We start from the raw sequence: 24568 nt of genomic DNA on the forward strand, positions 1-24568 counted from the left end.
CTTTTTTTCTTTTGACAGTAACTGATTTAATGTTGTAGCTACAGACTATACCACTTAGAATTTTAGGAACGATGATTGCTGGATGCTTTAACGGCCGGATCAGCACACACAGTCATTACCTCTTGGGGAAAAATTATTGTCATTTTTCCTGATTTATGTATTCCAACACTTCTGTAAAGATCATCCAAATCTCATCGCAGAACTGTATCTATACAAACTCAGTTGGTATGAGGACACGTAAATTATATTTCTAATTTACAGGCAACCAAGGAAATTACAGCCGAGTCATTGCTGAAATACGAGATCTTCGGTATTCAGCACAGCCATTTATAGCAAGGTTTGCGATATTTTAGTTTCTACAAAAGCAATTCATCATCCATTATATCAATGTACATAAACTGAACGATGAAGAAAGACTCAAAGAATAACTGTAATCAAGATAATATTAAACTTTTCAATTAATAATAAGTTTATTTAATATTTTCATTTTCTGACCGATTGGTAAATGATGACCTACGTCCACTTGGATTGGCCACTTTCTTTATAAACTCACTATAGCGTTACCCAGTTTCACACATTTTCCATGAAACCTACTCCCTGAGTTGCATTTAATACGTTATAAGAACATCCTTCCGTTCCGATTAAGTGCTATATTTGGAATTAGGTGCCCTGTTGCAGGCTACACAAACACCATTCCGTCGTCATCGTCAAGAAACGAATAGCTACCAGTCGTTTCCGGCATCTCACTTCGTCATGATCACATGGTGCGATTAAAAGGTAAAGATATGGCATGAACAAAAATATGGAAACACCAGAAACACAACACATTGCATGACTTATAAGGCATTAAAAACAGTTTCCAGTCGGCTCGGAGTAGATGAATAAAGGTCTTGTATGGCTTTCAAGGGAGTCTTACACCATATTTTCTGGAAACTAGTGGCAAGGTTAGGTAACGATGGAGAAGGTGAGTAGCTATCACGCATCCTTCTCTCCCACGTAGACCACTAGGGTTCCAAACTATTGAGATCTGGTGACCGTGGTAGCGAAAGAAGATGCAAGGATAGTCGTGCTCAAAAATCCAGCGCTGGATGCTGACTGTGCTAAGAGGGTCTCCGTCGTTTTGGAATACTGCGTCACCATTAGGGAACAAACTTTGAACATTAGGGTGCACCTAAGCCAAAATAATCATTGGCAGTAATAAAGCCTTACAGAGTAACCATTAGGCTCGTGAAATACCACCGTATGACTTCCCAAATCATCATCGAACCTACGCTATGTTTCACTCTTGGAATGTAAGCTCAGCTGGAAGTTGGCAACAGTATGAAACGAGGCTTATCCGACTAAATGGAATTCTTCCAATGCTCCATTTTATTGTTTCGGCGCGTCGTTTTCCTGGTACTGGTATTTTCATTGCTTATGAGTGGGTTTTAAATTCCAATTCCGTCTGCTAGCAGTGCGACATTCAATCCTGCAGTGACCTTTGCAGCTATCGACCTCTTATTTTTTTCACAGTCCTCTTGAATGACCGTCTACCATCATACTTCTACACACAATTTTATCCATGTTGCGACTTGGCTGCCGATGTTTTTGAGCTTACCCTGTATGCCGTATATGGTGCCTCTTGAAACCCCAAACCCTTTGACCAGCTTGGTTACGTAGCATCCATCACAAGAACACCAACAATCTGTCCACTTTAGGGTGCTCTGATCTCCTACATAATGCACTCACAATTACGCGGAATACTGCTCTGACCACGAATCACACTCGCAACGGCCGGCCGGTGTGGCCGTGCGGTTCTAGGCGTTACAGGTAGGACACCAGCTTGATAACCCAGGAGACGACATACGTTCCACTATTAATCAAATATATTATGGATTCCCATTGGTATGAAGAACACCATGGGAACGACCTGGAATAGATAGATACCGTCGTTTTCCAACAACGTAATCATCTGTCGCTACTGTAATAAACTTATATAAAGCGTATTTTACGTAAATTAGCTACTTGTGTTTTAATTACCTTTGTCCAGATAAATTGGTCATTGTTTAAATGACCGAGTACAAGGAAAACTGCCGGCCGGAGTGGCCGAGTGGTTCTAGGCGCTACAGTCTGGAACCGCGTGACCGCTACTGTCGCAGGTGCGAATCCTGCCTAGGGCATGGATGTGTGTGATGTCCTTAGGTTAGTTAGGTTTAAGTAGTTCTAAGTTCTAGGGGACTGATGACCACAGATGTTAAGTCCCATAGTGCTCAGAGCCATTTGAACCATTTGAACACTCGCTACGTATTTAGGACAAATCACAAATGCCGTCCGTGGTTCAATACAATAGCGCAACTTGTAGGCTCGGCTACCATCAGCATTTATGTTCAAGAATGCTTTTCAGCTATTTTGTCCACCCTTTGTGGGTGAAGACAATAAGCATCACGTCGTTACCAGGCATATTAAATGCCATGCCCTGTTATAATTTATTGGACCAACAACTGTTGACTGACCGGTTCGTTCAGCTTAAGGCTTAGCGTACACTAGTTCGTGATGTACGGGGGAAGGGTCAGGCCGGATCTAAGCCGCGTGAAGGGTTAACAGCTGTCGGTCTGGTACACAGGGATGGACTCAGTGTGATTTGCAAGCGGTCGTCCACCCTCGTTTAGGTAAACTGTTTGGGTGGTCCCCAATTAATTACATCGTCTCAAGCGAGAGCAAGAGCAACAGGCCACAAATTTAAAATAAAATAAATTTGTAAAATCAAGAAAACAGCTGACGCATTATGACGTAACTAACGCCACGACATTGGGACCTCCGAAATAAACATTATAACACACTATATTATTCTTAAAATATATGAAAGTTGTGGTGTGCGTAAAGACCTTCGGTACACACACCATCAGATTATTTGGCTTGTCGCTCTGACGAAGTAGGCGAGTGTCAGCAATATGTCTCGTGGTCTTATCGTGGCTTGTTTATCTTCTGCCGTTAGGTCAGACGATAGAAATGCCACTTGCACGGTTAAATTAGCAGATTGACGGTGACCAACTTTAACAGAACTTGATTAATTTTCACACACTTTTATTAAAATAATAACCAGCGTAAAAATTACTTAACTTGATTCTGGATGCTATGTAGAATTGACAATTTGAAATTCCTTTGATCTTTGCTCGTTAATCTTATTCTCACATATCTCTGATACTTGACAAAGTGTCTATTCATTTATCTTCATCGCTATATACAGGAATATTATAATCTTATTAGGCGCAGACTGAAACTTAACTACACACTAATGCAGACTCTTGCCTACTTCGTTAGAGCGACAAGTCAAATAATATGATGGTGTGTGCACCGAAGGTCTTACAGTACGCACACCACATTGGTGACGAGGATGGGATTAGTCTGCATTAGTCTGTAGTCAAGTTTCAGTCTGCGCCTAGTAAGATTATGATATTCCTGTACATAGCCATGAAGATAAATGAATAGACACTTTGTCAAGTATCAGAGATATGTGAGAATAAGATCAACGTAGAAAGACCAAAAGAATTTCTGATTGTCAAATGTAAATAGCATCCAGAACCAAGTTAAGTAAATTTTATGCTGGTTATTATTTTAATAAATGTGTGTGAAAATTAATCAAGTTCTGTTTAAAGTTGGTCTCCGTCAATCTGCTACTTTAAGCGTGCAAGTGGAATTTCTATCGTCTGACCTAACGGCAGAAGATAAACAAGTCACGATAAGACCACGAGACATATTGCTGACACTTGCCTACTTCGTTAGAGCGACAAGTCAAATAATCTGATGGTCTGTGTACCGAAGTTCTTACAGTACGCACACCACATTTTGTTAAGTTACATATTAATACGCGGATCGGCGGAAGCAGAATTTGGTCCGTCTTTATGGCAGCGCCATCTCGTAGAGCGGAGACGGACGAGCGCTGCGCCTGCGCTGTTGTGCTTAGCGGAGCGCGCTCTAGTGGGAAAATTGCGTACGCGCTGACTACGAGGAACTATGTACACAACAAAAGTAATTTTGGCTTACTAATTAATCGATGACGACCAGATACTACTGAGAGGACTACTGTTCTTCCTTATTTTTCCGCGGACGCTGCATCACTCAGATTTATAAATTTACGTTCAGGTGCCGATTGCATCAGGAAAGCATATCTGGATGTCTCCTAATGTATCCAGAATTCGGGTAATTTAAGAGCTAGAAGAGGTACGACAAATAGTGAGTGAAATCAAATAGCTCTGAGCACTATCGGACTTAACTTCTGAGGTCATCAGTCTCCTAGAACTAAGAACTACTTAAACCTAACTAACCTAAGGACATCACGAACATCCATGCCCGAGGCAGGATTCGAACCTGTGACCGTAGTGATCGCGCGGTTCCAGACTGTTGCGCCTAGAACCACTCGGCCACACTGGCCGGCAGTGAGTGAACTTAAAGGTGCTGTATACACCCTATGCAGCAATGCATTTCGTAAGCTTCAGTTTCATGCGCTTTACTTGGGGAGCACATATTCTAACTGTACAGATGTGTCTTTAATTTTGTTTTGTAATATGCCATATTCTGTGTGATATGTCACGGCAGCCACAGTGTAAGAGAAATGTTGATATTGCTATTGCGTAACACTCTTTGAATACCCACACAGTTTAGGATTAGCTGATTGATATTTTCATGCTTGGGGAATTTTATTATTTTTCTTGAAACCCGTTAGTTGATTCAATGAAACGAACATAGAAGATCACTCAAGTGTTCTACATGTCACAAAAAATCTCTGTACTTTGATAATCTTGTACTCTGATAGATGCGACTGGTCCTATATAGGGATTACAGCGGATTATTGTAAGGAAAATTAAGTTTTTCGTTAGTTATCAAAGTAATGCACGAACGGATCTATCAACAATGGTGCTGAGATGAGTAATTTCAGTGCGACTAAATTGTAATCGAAATAATCTAGGCGCTTCAATCTGGAACCGCGCGACCGCTACGGTCGCAGGTTAGAATCCTGCCTCGGGCATGGATGTGTGTGATGTCCTTAGGTTTGTTAGGCTTAAGTAGTTCTAAGTTCTAGGGGACTGATTACCTCGTATGTTAAGTCCCATAGTGCTCAGTGCCATTTGAACCATTTTTTGAAATAATAAGCAACAAGTTGCTTAATATAAATTTTATTCCCTTAGCGGGTTTAGGCACTTAATGCACTTCTGTTTATGTACGAGGGATGGAGCTTTAAAAGTGACGACTGTTTATTTACAGCTCGTACAAAATAGATACGTGTTTGAAAGTTTTACTCAACTTCAAAGTAGTCACCAGCATTGTGTATACCCCGTTGCCAGCGATGTGGAAGTCGTAGGGAACTCTTAGCAGAGCCAGTTGTGTTGACAGTTCAAGCGGCGCGGTCTACTGCCCGACGAATTTCTAGCAGTTCTCAAGCGAATGCCGTGAAGTGTTTCCTACAGTTTAGAAATCGAGATGAACTTTCGAGGGCTTAAGTCAGGGGATTGCAGTAGGTTGTATAGCACTTAGCAGCCCCATCAGTCAAACAAATTAGTAACAGCTTGCACTGTACGTGCTTGAGCACTGTCCTGTAAAATTATGGTCAGGTCCAGCAGAAAGTGACATCACTTCTGTCTCTATGCAGTTAATGTTTGGAACACAACCTACAACCAGTTTAGAGGCAGAAGTGATAACACTTGCTGCTGGACCTGACCATCATTTTGCAGGACAGTGCGCAAGCACGGACAATGCAAGCTGTTACTGATTTGTTTGACTGATGAGGCTGCTAAGTGTTTTATCACCTACTGCACTTCCCTGCCTTAAGGCCTCGTGAGTTCTACTCGATTTCTAATCTGAAGAAAACACTTCACGGCATTCGCTTCAGAGCTGCTACACCTTCGTCGGGCAATAATCCGCGCCGCTCGAACTGTCAACGTAACAGACAATGCTAGGTTACCCCACCACTTCCACATCGCTGGCAACGGGTTATACACAATGCTGGTGACTACTTTGAAGGTCAGTAAAACTTCGAACTACGTATCTATTTTGTACGAGCTGTACATAAATAGTTGACACTATTAAAGGTCCAACCGTCATACACACAGGTACACATATATTATCATAATTAATTTTATTGTTCTCACGTTCTATTTATTATATGTTTATTTATGATATTAGTGAGAAGTAGTGGGTGCAGTTTCTTAATTCGCGACTATTGCTCGGGAAGCGTTTGTCAACAAACGAACTTTGGCATAAAAGGTAGAGACGTTTGCACTCCCTATACCACGCGTTATAACTCGTCTGAAAGTGAAGAATAGACAGTGGGGTACAGTGTCCAAACTGCATGACTAATGGTACGACGGGCAACTTCTATGCTCCAAAGAGTAAATCACTTGCGCTACATAGCGGGCTCTATCGCTGCACGTTGCAAAGAGGGCTGTATGGTGTCCATGTGAGTGTGGCTTATCAATACGATCGCATTCCTGGTACAAGGCGTCACAGAATCACTAAGACAAACACAGTATATTGTGCAACAAGTGTCCAGCGGAATAAATTTTTTTTCAGTATGGCTCGCATTGTCTAAATCTGAATTCACTGCACTGCCAGCGCTGTATGACAAGTGGACGCTATGCTAACTAATAGTGTTAAATGTTAGTAACAGTTGCTACTGTCTTCGAGTACACGACCGTGCTGCCAGCGCCGTTTTGACAAGTGGGTATCATACGCAATATAGATTTGGGTACAGACAACAGATCGCAGTGTCGCGGAGAAGGCTGTATACCACTATGAAATGTTCTATACTCATATAGCTACTAGAAAGATTCTGTGTTTATAAGAACTATGCCTATGCCTTGAGTGACTGATATGAACTAAAGACAAAGTGAATAAAACCACAATAAGTAAAAGCCATGTTATGTCCTCTGAATATCGAGAAACTGTCGGACATTCTGGCTTGGTCTGATTCCAACCTCTGGAAATGTATGCAACAGTAATGGAAACAAGCTCATATCTCACTCCGTATGAGGCTTTTAAGCGAGCGTGAGCATGTATGTTCGGTGCACTGTGTATGATATTTTACATAATGATTGTTTTACTTTTGACATGCCGTTGTACTATGCTATGCATGTTCTTGGTATGCCTAATTATTATGTGACACAAATTATTTTACACATAGACAAGATCCTTTGAAGCGCATAAAGTACTTTATGAAACCTTATTATGTTAAAAATGTTACGTTGACATCTCTCACCCACTTCTGTACTTACTCTGCCAATGGTTTACAGATCCGAAAATGGCAACGTGGTTCGCTGAACCGGTAATCCGAATAAAAGCCCTGCTAAAGCGGTAGTCGAATTTTGAAGTTTGTTACTTCTGTTTTCATTACTCTCATTCATACTATACATATTAAATGAAAGATCAGTACAATATCATTATCATTATCATTATCATTATTATTATTACTAACATCCATTGTCTATGTCAGAACCGTCACTAGGTCTTTTTTTTCGCGGATGCTACATCATTCATGTATCGAAAGTGAAGTTCTTTTACCGATTCCGTGATAACAGTACGCCTTGGTCTCCTTTCTGAGGAGTAAAAACATCTGTTGAAATCAAGAGTAATGTATATTCTGGCATAAATTACATTGTGACTGTGATAATATGTAGGTTAATATTTTCCCATTCCGGTTAAGGGCCTCCTTTTGGAATGGTTGACTTTTAGCAAACCAGCAGTCTACACAAGAAAGTGATCTACTTAACTAGCAGATCGGTCGGATACATTGCAAATTCTCCCGCCAATTCTAATTTACGAAGAAAGAGATGCGATACGTTTTGTGTAAATTATACCATTACATGGCTTGCAACAGGTACTAATCAGCAGAGTAGAACAATTATGCTTCGCTTAGAGTCTCCAGAGGCGTTGATAAATAGTTTTCGGGCAGTTTTGTTTTCCATGCCACGAACAGGACTTCGAAGAACAATTTTTTGCTGATCCGGTGCTAAATTATGTGTATCTGAGTGTTGAAGATACAACCGTTACGTAGCAGAACGCGAGGCTACTGCTCGTGGCGTCAGCATATGATACTCCGGTGATATGTGTGAGAAAAGCCTAAAAAATCAGCGAAACCGACTGTCGACACAATACCTCAGTCACATGTGTGACGCCCCACATGCCGAAGTATTGCGTTTACGAAAATTTCCAGTAGGCACTTTCTTAAGGTTATATGTTATGTACATTAATCCAATATAAATTTCCAACGGCAGACTTATTTTTAATATTTTGATAGCACAGACATCGTCGAGGAAGTTCAAATATAAGTTACTTTTGAATGCATTATGGGAACAGCAGTGATCAATGTCTTATAAATTATTACTATTAAAAACAGCCTTGATCACGATTTATTTAACAAGGTGACCGGTTTCGACCACTACTGTGGTCATCTTCAGACCTATAAGTTGTATACAAAGCTCTAATTAGAGGGCTACATACATTAAACAGAATACATAAAGTTATAAAGCTATAAAACGTTGAATTACCATTGAGTAGGAACCTCTTTCTGTTGGAGAATCACTACTGGAGAAAGCAGTGCACGTCTTACTATATATAATGGAGGCTCCACCCACTTCTAACTGCATGATGTCATTATTAACCAATGAGTTATAAGTCGAATTACAATTTAAAATTTCTTAGTTAAAAGAACATTGTCAAGAATTACAAATAAATACACACTAAACTTAGATTATTAAACAGCTATTGTCAATTAAGAAGCGTTAAAAATATTTAAATATGTAGGAAAATGAACTTCGGTTTGGCAGTACATGGGTTGCCCTCTCAAGGCCTGTCAGTGAACCATTTGGAACCACTGGTTGCTATGTTGAAGTTAGACGCCGTTGCAAAGATGATGCAGCAGGCTTCTTTCATTGAAGTTGTTGTAAAGTCGATAGTCGAACTTGTGATTGCCGTGGTGAGGACAAACACCAGTTCAAAGATGTGGCAGCAGGCTTCTTTCCAACGAAGTTGTTGCGAAGTAGAATGGCAAAGACTGTGGCGTCAGACGATGTATTATTGAGTAGCAACTTTTTATTGAAACGAAAAGAGTAAGCTACAATAATCTGTACCTAACATGTATATTACATGCTGCCCAAATATGATACGAAGTAGTTGTCCGTATATATGAAATATTATCCTTGAAGTTGATATGTAGATTACATGAGCCTTTTTTTCATTTAATGCATTGCTATTCCTCTGTTTATATGCCAGTCATATAAGCAAATAAAAATGAAACACTTTAAAAATTATAAAATTATGAACCGAAGTTCATTTTCCTACATATTTAAATATTTTTAACGCTTCATAATTGACAATAGCTGTTTAATAATCTAAGTTTAGTGTGTATCTATTTCTAATTCTTCACAATGTTCTTTTAACTAAGAAATTTTAAATTGTAATTCGACTTATAACTCATTGGTTAATAATGACATCATGCAGTCAGAAGTGGGTGGAGCCTCCATTATATATAGTAAGACGTGGACTGGTTTCTCCAGTAGTGATTCTCCAACAGAAAGAGGTTCCTACTCAATGGTAATTCAACGTTTTATAGCTTTATAACTTTATGTATTTTGTTTAATGTATGTAGCCCTCTAACTAGAGCTTTGTATACAACTTATAGGTCTGAAGATGACCACAGTAGTGGTCGAAACCGGTCACCTTGTTAAATAAATCGTTATCAAGACTGTTTTTAATTTTTAATAGTAATTATTTCAAATATAAGTGCTTCATATCAGTTATATCGTCCCACACAAGTTCCTCTGCTAATAACTGGCAGCAGAACAGAGAGGTTAGGACAATCAGTGGAAAACTGCCCAAATATGAAGCCAACTGAACTGATAACTTACTGCATGTGTAGGTACACTCCACTGTGAGAGTAGTGTAGAGTCAAAAATTACAGTAGCAATAACAATCGCCACAAAAATTTAACACAGTCGATTCTGACAACGATATCCTCATAACAGGAATGTTTCACTGGACTGAAACGAGAAGAATGGCAAGTCTGTCGTCTTTTCATTCAGGCGAACGACAATCGTGTCTGACCACAGAACATGTCGAAACCTTTTTTCCGTGTGACGCTGTCTACAGAATTGTGAGTTTGCATAGGCACTTCATCTGCTCTCCGCTGGTTATGGGCTGTAGAACGATCATCAAACTAGCTACCGTATTGAATACACCAACCGGCAGTGTCTGAGTAGTGGCGAATAAAAATGTAACATTCCTGAATGACAGCTGTAATAACTCAATAGTGCACTGGAAAGCGAGAAACCCCGGAGAAACGGGACTGTTCAGCAGATCAGAGCACGTTAGATTTTCTGTGTGAGTAAATCCAAATAACACTATTTAGAAGGACACACCGATTACACTAGATAAAATGAAATGGCGTATTACTTCTGTCGGTGTTGAATGCCTCAATCTATACATGGCAGAATGTAAACTTGCACTGAAGTTGGTTATCGGCAAACTGAACACAATTTTTGGCCGTTAAATCTTTTTCTTCTTCAGAATCTGTTGTGTACATAGTTCCGCGTAGTCAGCGCGTACACAACTTTCCCACTAAAGCGCGCCCCACTAAGCACAACAGCGCAGGCGCAGCGCTCGTCCGTCTCCGCTATACGAGATGGCGCTGTGTTAGAGGTGGACCAAATTCTGCTTCCGCCGATCCGCGTATTAATATGTAACGCAGCCAATGAGATTGCTGCTAATGTAAAACCTCCTCTCGGATCACACTCGCGCAGTGATACCTGAACGCTCGAGGTATTATAATGAGTGTACAGACCTCTGATTAGTCAGTCTACATTAGTCTGTACGAGTCTGCATTTGTCTGCACCAGTCTGTACAAGTCTGCAGTGCTCTGCATTAGTCCGCTTTAGTCTGCATTAGTATGTAGTCAAGTTTGTCTGCGCCTAATAAGATTCCCATATTCCTGTACATAGCCATGACAATAAATGTATAGACACTTTGTCAAGTATCAGAGATATGTGAGAATAAGTTTAACGTACCAAGACCAAAAGAACTTCAGATTGTCAATTGTAAATAGCATCCAGAATCAAGTTAAGTAAGAGGTTTATGATTGTTATTATTTTAATAAATGTGTGTGAAAGTTAATCAAGTTCTGTTTAAAGTTGGTCATCGTCAATCTGCTACTCTAAGCGTGCAAGTGGCATTTCTATCGTCTGACCTAACGGCAGAAGATAAACAAGTCACGATAAGACCACGAGACATATTGCTGACACTGGCCTACTTCATTAGAGTGACAAGTCAAATAACCTGATGGTGTGTGTACCGAAGGTCCTACAGTACGCACATCACAGAATCCAAAATCTTTGCTGATTTACTTTATTCCTTATGTTACTAGGGACACATGGATCATATTTCTACCGTTATTTACTGTTTTGAAATTGCAGCTGCTCGTTGACTATTTGTTCTAGATTCTTGAAGAACTTCTGACGTTCTGATTTATTCTACTGGCATTGTGTTAATATCAAAGAGCATTGAACTATTCAAAAATTACTGAAATAAGTATACAGTTTAATGACTACTGAAATATGTATTTGGGTGTTACTTATAGGCCATTGGTTATACTTAACTTCTCCGAAAACAGCACATCAACAGCATATTCCATTTCAGTTCTGTTTGGTGGTAATAGTTTCAAGTTACAGGGGTTTCAGAGCGTTTGCATCAGACGTATTAGTCTGATCACGTCCATGGGAACAACTTTTATTAGAGACAAAATTCTCACTTATGCTTCCCAGCAAAGGTTGACGTTTATTACGATTTTATTCATCATAGAGCTGTGGCGCTGAGCGAATACAGGGAACAGACTCTCTGAGTGTTCGTATGCAATGTGCGTTGTCTATAATTCATTCATCTGCTGTGCTTGAAAGGTGGTAAGTCAGGTTTTCGATTCGCTTCTAAAAATATCTTTTCGACTTGCAGACACTTGTTATTAAGCTTGTGTTGTCGGAAATCTCCCTGCAGGGCCGGCCATGGCGTGCCAAACTTAACGCGTGCTGCCTGTGCGGGCTGCGTGTCACTCGTTTTATTCGGTCCTTCTCGGAAGTACCAGGAACTGCGCGACAATTCATATAAATTTGTGGTGTTGCATATTCCAAACTGGAGGACTTTGCGATACCCTTCGCTATTTGTTCACCGTTTGAAGAACGTCTACAGATCCAGTGGCTGCTTGCAGAAATGGAGGAAGCTTGCGATCTATGACAGAAGAGAGGGATGAGAATCCCAAATTGCTACGAACCGAGACTACAGTACCAAGCAGAAAGAATTTAAAGATTGAGTTGTCAACGAAAGAACATAAAGTTACAACCGTCGAGAGACGGGATTCATTGCTCTGAACATCAAGAAGCATTTTGTGCTAAATTCGCAAGCATTAAGAGCGCGATGTAATTGGTGTTACAAATAATAAAATTTTTGAAGTCGCACGCATTATTCCTTTGGTAGTTGCAGCATCTTTCAGTGTAACTTAATGAACAATTTGGAGACTTCATGCATTACTGCAAAATGAGCTGGTTAAGTCAGGGGCACGCCTCGAACAGTTTTTCGATTTAAGAATCGCTGTTGTTGAATTTATGAAGAAGAAAGGAGTGTCTGAATGGAAATTAGAACATCCGGAATGGATTGCAGACTTTACAATTTAAGTAGGCTTGACTGTGCACTGCACACACTGAGACATGTCAAGGCTATTTACTCCTGAATTGTTTGGGATTCATTTAAAAACAAAATTGCGTTGTAGAAGGGACACATTCTGTCAAAGGCCAGTTCCATAAGTTCACTTGTGTTAAAGAAAACACATAGTTTGAAGAATCGATTGTGGCCTTGAAAGAATTACATGTGTAGTTTTATAAAGATTTTCGATCTGTTTCGGACACAGTTCTCCGTTTCAGTAGAAAGCTTTGCTGTGCATGTGGAGATGTAACTAACTGATCTGCAAGGTAATTCCAGTTTTAAAGACAAATCCTTTTACTTTAAAACAGTCCAGGACATCTACACTGCTTTGGTGAGGTAGAGTCCCCACAAGCACCTAGCAAAATGCTACAATATTTCGATCGACGTATTTGTGTGAAAAACTTTTTCTTCGATTATAAAACTAAATGAGTCACTTATCACGTGAAAACTTTGAGTTCGAAAGTCTGTGAAATATTCTGCGTGTGTCCGTATTGCGACAGTTTGTACTGATTGACATGCAAGATAATTCAAATTTTAACAAGTCTTTTACATTAAAACTGTCCAGGACATCTACATGGCACTACTGTGATAAAGTTTCCAAGTCCTCTCAGTGATGTTGCAACAGTGCCGTAATATTTCGAACGACACATTTTTGTGAAAGACCTAGGTCACTATTACATGGCAACTAGAGTGCGAAACACAGAAACTTTATATAGCGTCTGTCCATATGCCGATAATTTATATCAGAAAAAAATTATATTACTTCAGCAGGCTAAAAACAGTTATTTCGTTTGTGATCTATGTTGTTGAAAAATAAGAAATACAAAATCACGTTGTATGGTGTACGACTCATGCCATTTAAATCCGTCTCTTTCGTAGTTTCCCCCTTTTCCCCTCCTCGCAATCAGACATCTTGCCTTGTTGGTGGGCGAAACGCGAAGCGAGGCAGAGCGCTTTGGCAGTCTTGCCCCAGCACAGCCCTTGAACCCGAGACTTGGTTACCTCTGACTTACTGAGATAGTAAAACCTGCAAACTCGGTGTAGTCTCGTCGACACATAGACGTTGAATTCAGTAAACTGGAGCCTAGTGTCGCAAGAAGCGTCGGCACACATATGTCACCGTGAATGTTCCATGCGAATATATAGGTAAATTGATGTTTCAATCTCCTTGCATCGAATGTTAGATACATGGTATAGCAGAAATCGTGCGACAAACTTCGAAAGATTGTTTGTTTGCAACTGCTTGACATTATCGCCAGCCGAGAAGATGGAGTAACCTGTTGTGTAGAGAGGCCTAAGTATCTTATAGATGTGGTGCTCTTTTTCCTTGGTGGACGACGAATTCGCATATGGGTTCCCTTCTGCAGTTTATTTTTCTCCTGTATATCTAAAAACCAAAGAGATTTTGAAGGGTTCCAGAAGATAAATAAGCTGCTGACGGGTCCGTGTCCGAAATCGTCATCCACTGACGGAACAGAGCATCGCATTCGTAGGAGACAAGTCCCGTTTACGTAGCACCTTGCTCTAACTTCTCAACAAGTTGGCAATCAGTTGTGATCGCTGAATTACGAACAACATGCGAGACGTTGCCCCTAGGACGGAGGGCCTTTGTAGTCTGGTCCTTTCAAACCCCACAAACTAACCATCCAACGAACCGTTGGGCCTACTGTCCGTCAGCGTACAAATGTCACACTTGCTGCCGAAGACATGGGCTAGTGCAGGCACCGGCGCTTAAACTTCGACGGTCTGTGTGTTTGTGTGTGTGTGTGTGTGTGTGTGTGTGTTTGTGTGTGTGTGTGTGTGTGAGAGAGAGAGAGAGAGAGAGAGAGAGAGAGAGAGAGAGAGAAAGAGAGAGAGAGAGAGAGTTTATCTATACATTCCAGTACTCGAGTGGAGTGGCACAGTGGAAGCTAAGTTCAACGATTAATTGAAACCATCTCAGCTGTATTATTACACGTTTACAGTACTATGACGGGTCGTAGCATATTGAATGCATAGTGATACAGCTGAGTTGGCTCCAGTAATCACTAGGATCAAACTGCTGGCAGAGGAAATCTCCAGTTCCAGTGGCCATGGGCATTGGTCAGCGCAGCAGCACTTTTGAAGGTACGTGTTGTCACACACCTGCCCGCCGACGAGGCCCATGCGCAGCCGCTGCAGGTCTGTGTGGGACCAGGCGCTGCGTGACCACGGCTGCACGGAGCGCAGGTCGGCCGCGAGGTTGAACTCCCGCAACTGGTTGTGCACGAACTTGCGGATGTTCCAGGGCAGGTCGTTGTGCCTGAAACACGTCGTACACAACTACTAAGTGGATAAAGTCGATACGGCAAAGACTATCAACTACTTTTCCTCATTTCACGTCTTTCACAATGCTGTTAAAGGAACACCAGAAAAGTCACTACGTTCCACACACATTTTCAGGGTACTATGCGGCTACTATGACGCTACTGTCCTATTACAATTACTTTCACAAAAAGAGGTTAAGAATAAAAAATGTTCCACCCTTTGATATACGCTGTTTGTTAGCGGCAGCGTTCAGATTTCATCATGGATTACAATATTCAGTCATAAGCGTTCGAGGTGTTCCACCATATTGTCTGTCACCTGCTCACACACACTTAACTAAAGCTTTGATTCAGTGCTTTCCTTTGGAATCCCGAAGAGATTTCTCGGACTACATTTATTGTCTATCAGCGTAGATAGATGTAGTGCTCACCTCTATTTCATTTCAATTAAATAATTCTTAGTACGTCCATTCCTATTTGTTCCTTGATACAGTGTGGGTCATTCCGTCTTGAAACTGTTTGGTAGCTTTATGCTTGGTAGGGCGTCATGCAGTTTATAAAAGAAGGATGCAGTAAGTATCCAATTTGTACTGCATCCATGGGAAAATTAATTATTTATTTTTGGTCTCAGTCTTGACCACGTAAGGATACGTCTATTAATATTGCGAGAAGTTTTCTTTACAATTTGATCCCCCTCGTTGAGTTTTGGTGAGATGTGGTAAGTTCTTCCCCCCTCTGTCTCACGCGAGGGTAAAAAATAATTGTTGTAAACACAAATTAAAAGTAATGAAACTATGTTTCATTTAAAATGCGCAGTAAACAGAGCTTTAAACATATCATTAAAAACACTATTCTAAACTTGCAGTATCATGACTAGTATTTGGACTGAGGGGCAAACGGCGACAAACTGACGAAAACGCCCCACGAAGAGAATAGTAATCGTTTGGACGGATTCCTAAAATACTAAACTTTTACGGGTATTTACACACACTGAAGCGCCAAAGAAACTGGTGTAGGCATGCGTATTCAAATACAGAGATATGTATGGGTCAAATGGCTGTAAGCACTATGGGACTTAATATCTGAGATCATCAGTTCCCTAGACTTAGAACGACCTAAGCCTAACTAACCTAAGGACATCACACACATCCATGCCCGAGGCAGGATTCGAACCTTTGACCGTAGCAACAACGCGGTTCCGGACTGAAGCACCTAGAACCGTTGGGCCAGAGGGGCGGCCAGAGATAATATAAACAGGTAGAAAACGGCGCTGCGGTCGGCAACGCCTGTGTAAGAGTAAAAGTGTATGGTGCAGTTGTTAGAGTGATTACTGATTTTCCAGTGGCAGGTAATCAAGATTTAAGCGAAATTAGGCGTGCTGCTATAGACGGCGCACGGGTGATGGCACACAGCGTCTCCGAGATAGCGATGAAGTGGAGACTATCCTGTATGACCATTTCACGAGCGTACGTGAATATCAGGAATCCGGTAGAACATCAAATTTCCGACATCACTACGGTCGGTAAAAGATCCTCCAAGAACGTGACCAAAGACGACTGAAGGCAATCGTTCAAAGTGTTAAAAGTGCAACCTTTCCGCAAACTGCAGCACATTTAAGTGGTGGGCCATCAACAAGAGTCATCGTGCCAACTATACATCATCGATTTGGGGTTTTGGAGCCGACGGTCCACTAGTGTAACCTCGATGACTGCCCCTCACAAAGCTTTACGCCTTCCCTGCGCCCGTCCACACCGAAATTGGACTGTTAACTGGAAATATGTTGCCTGTTCGGACGAGTCTCGTTTCAAATTGTATCGAGTGGATTGACGTATACGGGTATGGAGATAATCTCATGAATCTCCATGTCAGCAGGGAACCGTTCAAGCTGATGGAGGCTCTGTAATGGTGTGGGACGTATGCCATTGGAGTGATGTGGGACCTCTTATACGTCCGTATACGACCCTGACAGGTGACACGTACGTGAGCATCCCGCCGGATCACCTGCATCCGTTCATGTCCATTGTGCGTTCCGACAGACCTGAGCAATTCCAGCAGGAAAATACGATACCCCATACGTCAAGAATTTCTATAGCGGGCCTGTAGCAACACTCTTCTGAGTTTAAACACTTCCACCGACTACCAAACTCCACAGACATGAACGTTATAGAGCATATCAGGGATGCATTGCAGCGTGCTGTTCAGAAGAGATCTCCAGCTCCTCGTACTATTGTGTATTTATGGATAGCCGTGCAGGATTCATTATGTTAATTTCCTCCAGAACTGCTTCATACATTAGTCAAGTCCTTTCCACGGCGTGTTGCGGCACTTCTGCGTGCTCACTAGGGCTATAAACAAGAAATGGCTCTGAGCACTATGGGACTCAACTGCTGAGGTCATTAGTCCCCTAGAACTTAGAACTAGTTAAACCTAACTAACCTAAGGACATCACAAACATCCATGCCCGAGGCAGGATTCGAACCTACGACCGTAGCGGTCTTGCGGTTCCAGACTGCAGCGCCTTTAACCGCACGGCCACTTCGGCCGGCTGGGCTCTAAACGATATTAGGAAGTTGTGCCTGTTTGTTTGGCTCTTAAGTGTACATTATTATATACATTAGACGTTATTGGACCTTTGCTTTGCATAGGAAAGATAATATTGTTTGTACTTTCCTTCTAACCGTATGATTACGTAGCTTCTCAATCTACTGATTTATATGATAACTAAAGGAATTCTTCTTGGTGAACCTCAGCTAAGCTTCCTCACACATACAGTAATTTCTAGCTCCCACATGTCTGTTGACTTGTTGGCTTGCTGATTAAGAGACGCATTGCAAAATTTTTGATACAAATTCGTGCTGGACACAATAATATCGGGTTTGTATAAGTTCCAGAATGTCATGACTTGCGCACTGCGTGAAACGTAATGATTTCGACCAGCGCGGCAACGAACTTCCCTAACAAAATCTAAAGTGCGGCACTTGTATCAAATCAGGGTATCCAAGGCATACACACATGTAAAGCAAAACATTCACTTTCTACTCTCGGGATGAATTAAATAAAACAAAATTTTATTCGTTAAAATAGTATGTACTCCTGAGTTTAAAAATTGATGTGAGTGTTCCATTGCCTCCCCACCCCATTTACGTGAAATTTCGTGAGATTCTGCCAGACCCCTGCCCCCCTCCCCCCCCCCCCTCCCACACACACACACACACACACTGTTTCCAGCTGAGGTAATCAATGAGGTCCCCTAAGGCAATCGAAGTCTTCCCTTCTAGCTTCTAAACTGATAAATTAAGAAACTGAAGTGTGACGTACTAAGGAAAATGTTATCATTAAAATATTTCATTGCTGAGAACTGCCTTCTCAAAGGTTGCAGCCAAGAATTCGCTGCAGATAATCATATGCAGTCCTCTGACACTTAAATGGCAAGATTGTTAATAAATAACCAGACTATTGCACTAAATCGTGCCATTTCTCTGGAAGCTACATTTAACCAGTTAGAATTTAATACGATTGGGTGGTGGCGAGGATTGAGGTGATGAGGGAGCCCTAGAGATAAACCAGTCATCAATGGATACTTCAGAGCCGAGGTGGCTTGCAGCTTCCAGTAAGCTGCTACTCCGATTCTGCCACGAGTAGTTGCTAATGCTGCACTAAAAAGGTGTCTCCATCGCGGACAACGCTATGCCCGTGAACATGAAATCTTCCGAACCATGGATGAAGGGTATCAGACGGATGCCATATTCCTTGACTTCCGGAAAGCGTTTGACTCGGTGCCTCACTGCAGACTCCTAACTAAGGTACGAGCATATGGGATTGATTCCCAAATATGTGCGTGGCTCGAAGACTTCTTAAGTAATAGAATCCACTACGTTCTCCTCGATGATGAGTGTTCATCGGAGGTGAGGGTATCATCTGGAGTGCCCTAGGGAGGTGTGGTAGGTCCACTGTTGGTTTCTATCTACATAAATGATGTTTTCGATAGGGTGGATAGCAATGTGCGGCTGTTTGCTGATGATGCTGTCGTCTACGGGAAGCTGTCGTCGTTGAGTGACTGTCGGAGGATACAAGATGACTTGGACAGGATTTGTGATAAGTGTAAAGAATGGCAGCTAACAGTAAATATAGATAAATAAAAATTAATGCAGATGAATAAGGAAAAGAATCCTGTAATGTTTGAATACTCCATTAGTAGTGTAGCGCTTGACACAGTCAGGTCGATTAAATATTTGCGCGTAACATTGCAGAGCAATATGAAGTGGGACAAGCATGTAATGGCAGTTGTGGGGAAGGCGGATAGTCGTCTTCGGTTCGTTGGTAGAATTTTGGCAACATGTGGTTCATCTGTAAAGGGGACCGCTTATAGAACGCTGACACGACCTATTGCTCGAGCGTTTGGTATCCCTCTCGGGTAGGATTGAGGGAGGACGTAGAAGCAATTCAGAGGCGGGCTGCTAGATTTGTTACTGGTAGGTTTGATCATCACGCGAGTGTTACGGAAATGCTTCTGGAACTCGGGTGGGATTCCCTAGAGGAAAGGAGGCATTCTTTTAGTGAATCGCTACTGAGGAAATTTAGAGAACCAGCATTTGAGGCTGACTGCAGTACAATTTTACTGCCGCCAACTTATATTTCGCGGAAAGACCACAAAGATAAGATAAGAGATATTAGGGCTCGTACAGAGGTATATAAGCAGTCATTTTTCCCTCGTTCTGTTTGGGAGTGGAAACCAGCCGGCTCGCCGGATATCGACACAAATCCGCCGCGCGGATTCGTGCCCCGGACCAGCGCTCCTTCCCTCCCGGAAAGCCGTGCGTTAGACCGTACGGCCAACCGGTCGGGCCTTCGTACATAACCGTACAACTCACACGTGCCACTCACATTAACGTGAACACCGCCTATATTCGACTTCAACTAAAAGACGTCTGGTGGCAGCACTAGCAGTGTAGGGTATGTAAAGCGATTCAGGGGTACACGGGAAACAGTTCTGTCGTTGCTGTATTGCGTAAACGTAGCAATTTATCTGATGTTTAAAAGGGCATATCACTGGCTTTCGGGCAAAGGGTGGCTATGTTTGTGAACAGTTCGCGTACCACCGTGGATGAATTATACCGTTCGTAGCAATTTGGCGCTATGAAAACCAGCGCCGGAGGAACTGTGGTGCACCACGAGCCGTATGTGAGTTGAGTCAACAATGTCTGAGGAGAAGTGTATATGTTCAACTAAAATCATTTCTTTACTGGCGAATAGATGTGCAACTAGAATCATTTCTAAAGTCAAGATTGCATACATATTTCTTTATTTGAAACAGGCCGTGGAGATTAACTTTGGTGTTATCTTCAGGTCTTATAAAACCCTTTAATTGTGGAACATGTTCATTTTGAGATGGAGCTCACGCCAATTAATGAACGCTTTTCATAACAAAAAAATTTATAAGACCTGGAGATGACATCAAAGTCTATCGAAACCGGTTGTTTTAAATAAAGAAATACGAGAATTTATGCCGTCTTGACTTTAGAGTGTTTTTAGCCAGTAAAACAGATCGCTGGTTCTGTGTTTTCAAAATGAGAAAATTCGATCAGACGTAAAACTATTGAGCGATTGACCGCTTAGATGAACCAAGACGCTACCAACAGTACTGTCACAACAGTGACCAACAGTACTGTCTCCTCTCCGTTGCTGCGTATGGCACTCTCCTTCAAGCGCCTGGTTCATGCACCCCGTGCTCACTGCTGGTCAACGGTGACGAAGGAGTGGAGATAAATGAATCGCGTGCTTGGTCCATCGGACACTTCGCCGTTGACGTATACGGCAGTGCAACGATCGTCGGAAGGGTCCCGACTAGACGAAGGCGCTTTATGGTTTGCGGTATGTTTTCACAGAGTTCTCTGGTTGATCTCGTCATGCGGAAGATTCAGTGGATCTGCACATGTATGCCACTGTCCTTGAGTACCATGCATGTCCATCCTATATGCTTTTTATTATTCGCTCGGCACGATGGCATCTTGCAGCATGACTTTTCGAAGTGTAATAGGGAGCTCATTGTATACGTTCGTGGCTCTAATAGCTCCTGGATGATTTTTCTGTACTCCGCTAACCAGAAACTCCCTGTATTTAAACAAATTCGAGATTCTCTGGGACCGACTCGACGGGGCTATTGGCGCCTGGATCCTCAGCCGAGAAACCTAGGGCAGTTGCCAACGGCACAGGAGTCGGTATGGCTCCATATACCTGTTGGTACCTTCCAGAACCTAACTGACTCTTCCTGCACGCCAGCGCTACTGAAGGTTTTTATTCAGGCGATCACATCAATTTGAGCGGAGCGTGCAGGTCTGTGACCTCAGAATTCAGAGGTTTTCCATCCTGCCAAGGTACCAACTGACGTAACGCAGGACTTCTTGTTCATCAAGTATCTCCTTTGAAGAAGAAACGGATTCTAACGGCCATCAACATTTTGGAGTAATTGCTCTCTTCTAACGGCCGCACAATAGATCAGATTCGTACTGTCTGTTCTGAGTCGCTAACTATTGCCACCTAGAATAACTCTAAAAGTATTATAATAGCTTAAAGTTTGTGGGGCAAATGTTTCATGCGACAACGGGGGCCATAATATGACGTTGGTTTTTTGTTGCTAGGTGGAGTCCCTTCAGAGATATGAAGGTAAACTTTGTTTTTTTAAATGCGATACTATACTTTGGTACTTATTTTTTGATAGCGGCTATCGAGACGAATACAATGACTTGTAATAGTAAGGTCTCTGAAGGTCAACGAAGGTCAAAAAGGTGGCATGAACGTCCGTTTATAGAAGGTGTTCGAAGTGGTAAACATTAGTATCAATGCAGTGCTACGATTAGTATCAATGCAGTGCTACGATATTGGATTGAGTGGCATTCCTTATCACTTCGGCACTTATCGAAACACAAAAAAATGGTTCAAATTGCTCTGAGCACTATGGGACTTAACATCTGAGGTCATCAGTACCCTAGAACTTAGAACTACTTAAACTTAACTAACCTAAGGACATCACACACATCCATGCCCGAGGCAGTATTCGAACCTGCGACCGTAGCGGTCGCGCGGTTCCAGACTGTAGCGCCTAGAGCCGCTCGGTCACTTAGGCCGGCTATCGAAGCACATGCTCTGACCATCCTCCCTTGTATGTTCTGCAAATAGTTAATATTCACCGAATACGGCGTATCCAACGTGCCATTGACATGTAAACACCACTCGACGTTTTCACAATACAACACCAATAGGAACAGTAAGACTAGTATAGTCGAATCAAGCGAATGTGAGTAATATATTCTTTCGAAGAACAAGTCATCGACGGAGAATGCCAACGAAATTCAGTGAGAGCTAGAGACTAGGATGAATGATATCCTCAACGTACTCACCCTACACGTCGTACATGTAAATATGCGTATGATAAATTGAGAACAACTGGATATTTAACGCATTGGAAACATCTCCGGCATAGTAAAGTTACTAACGAGGAAACGGAAATCAGTACTCTTGCCACTGTGGCTCGAGATCCTTCTGTTAGTTTGAGTCAAATCGCAAGTGCGGAATGTATGCGTCGCATTGAATTCTGCCGATAGGCTCAACTTCAGATTCAGATGGATGACACATTTATTAATTTGATTTTGTCTTGACGAGGCTACATTCACGAACCACGGAAATGTTAATTTGCATAACATGTATTATTGGGCAACTGAAAATCCACAATGGCTGCGGCAACGTGCACACCAAAACCCGTGGTCGGTAAATGTATATTGTAGGATTCTGAAGGACAGAATTGTAGGCCGCTCTTTCATCGAGGAAATCTTAATGGTACGAAGTACACCACGTCCATGCAAGAAACATCAGGTCTGTTATTAGGAGAAATACCTTTAGGAACAAGGAACAGAATGTGTTATCAACACTGTGGGTGTCCGACACATTTTTCGCTGATGGATAGAAATGAGTCGGAGAGACCATTCCCAAATAGTTGGATTGGACACGGAGGAGTTGTGTCACAGCCTCTGGAGTTTATCTCGTGGGGATTCGTAAAAGACATTATTTATAAAGACATTCCAACTACACCTGAAGACATACGAGCGAGAATTGTCAGAGCATGAATGATAACTGCTCTCTCATGCTTGGAGTGTGAAACCAACACGGACTTATGTGATCAGGAATACCACTCAATCCATGATAAGAAGATTGCTGCACTCCATTGATACCAACGCCCATCACTTCGAACATCTTCTATAAATGGACGTTCATGCCAACTTTTTGCCTTTGTTGACCTTCAAAGACCTTACTGTTACACATCATTGGATTCGTCTCGATAGCCGCTATCAGAAAATAAGTACCAACCTTAGCATCCCATTTAAGAAAACAAAGTTGACCTTCATATTTCTGAAGAGACCCCACCTAGCAACAAAAAACCAATGTCACATTATGGCCACAGTTGTCCCATGCAACATTTGTCCCACAAACTTTTCAGCTCCTATCACACTCTCGGAGTTATTCTTGGTGGCAATAGTTAGTGACTCACCCTGTGGAAGGTCTCTTTCCCGATTACCTTTGAGGGGCATATGTGCATGCAAAGTTATGCAAACATGGAAATAAAGTTAAAATTAGAAAATTAAATGCACCAGAGTGTTGGTATCAACGGGAGAATCAATATTCCGTATGAATATACTTTCTAGCTCAATTACTTTGGGTCTGTTCCTTTGTTACTTGACTTTGCGAGAGCGTTAAAGTTTTGGCACGTGGAAGCCGGACTTTGACTGTAGTGCCACTGTTTATCCTAATTAACCGCAACAAGTGTGATTGCACTACTCACTAGGCAAATGTGAATTTTTAATATTTTGTTACTTAGTTGAGGGGCTGTGTCTCAATACTATTACTCGAAAATCTTAATAAATTCTCAGAATCAGCGACTTAATTTGCAGCGCCACAAACTATAGGCTCCGTTGCTTATCTCAGCAGATCTAAATAAGTATAATTTTCCGTAGTTTCAATGATTTTTCGTACTCTCGTGTCACTGCCTGGATATAATATGAAGAATAAATACATGAGCTGCCAGTGTTTTAGTTTTTGTCAGTATGAATGATAACTGCTCTCTCATGCTTGGAGTGTGAAACCATCACGGACTTATGACGTGTCTCACTTCCTTGGGTTCCCAAAGAACAATGAATGATAATAAAAATTGAATAATGTTCGATTTCTGTAAACTCAGGTTTCCGTGGACTTTACCAGTACTAATGAAAACCTTCCAGGTATATGGTTACTTGAGCAAGTATTAACATTGGCCAATGATTTGGCCAACGCGACAGGCACTTTTCATCAAGGTGGTGTATTGAGTAATGCTGACTATGCATCCCTGATAGTTCTACCAGCTGAAGAAACTTTCTGGTCACCCATTACAAATACATTGTGATGACGTCATTTCCGCTGTTAGTAATCAGTATGTCACATGGGACATCCACTTATAGAATTCAATAATGAATAAATATTTCTCGCATTGATTCCTTCAGTAACTCGTAAGAGAGAAGGGCAGAATGTTCAACAAGGACCAT

General features: G+C 41.8%; 1 protein-coding gene across 1 annotated transcript in view; it reads right to left on the minus strand.

Annotated features, from left to right (window-relative positions):
• Positions 1 to 23398, minus strand: part of LOC124789039 (dipeptidase 1-like) — a 169110-nt gene extending 145712 nt beyond the window's left edge. The window contains exons 1-2 of the mRNA XM_047256329.1: positions 23361 to 23398; positions 14839 to 14995 (exon numbers count right to left, since the gene is read on the minus strand). Of these exons, the coding sequence (XP_047112285.1) occupies positions 14839 to 14995; positions 23361 to 23398 (195 nt within the window). The remainder of the gene's footprint in view (positions 1 to 14838; positions 14996 to 23360) is intronic.
• Between the last annotated feature and the right edge of the window lie 1170 nt (positions 23399 to 24568).

This window comes from Schistocerca piceifrons, chromosome 3 (assembly GCF_021461385.2).
Source record: "Schistocerca piceifrons isolate TAMUIC-IGC-003096 chromosome 3, iqSchPice1.1, whole genome shotgun sequence".
Taxonomy (NCBI): Eukaryota; Metazoa; Arthropoda; class Insecta; order Orthoptera; family Acrididae; genus Schistocerca; species Schistocerca piceifrons.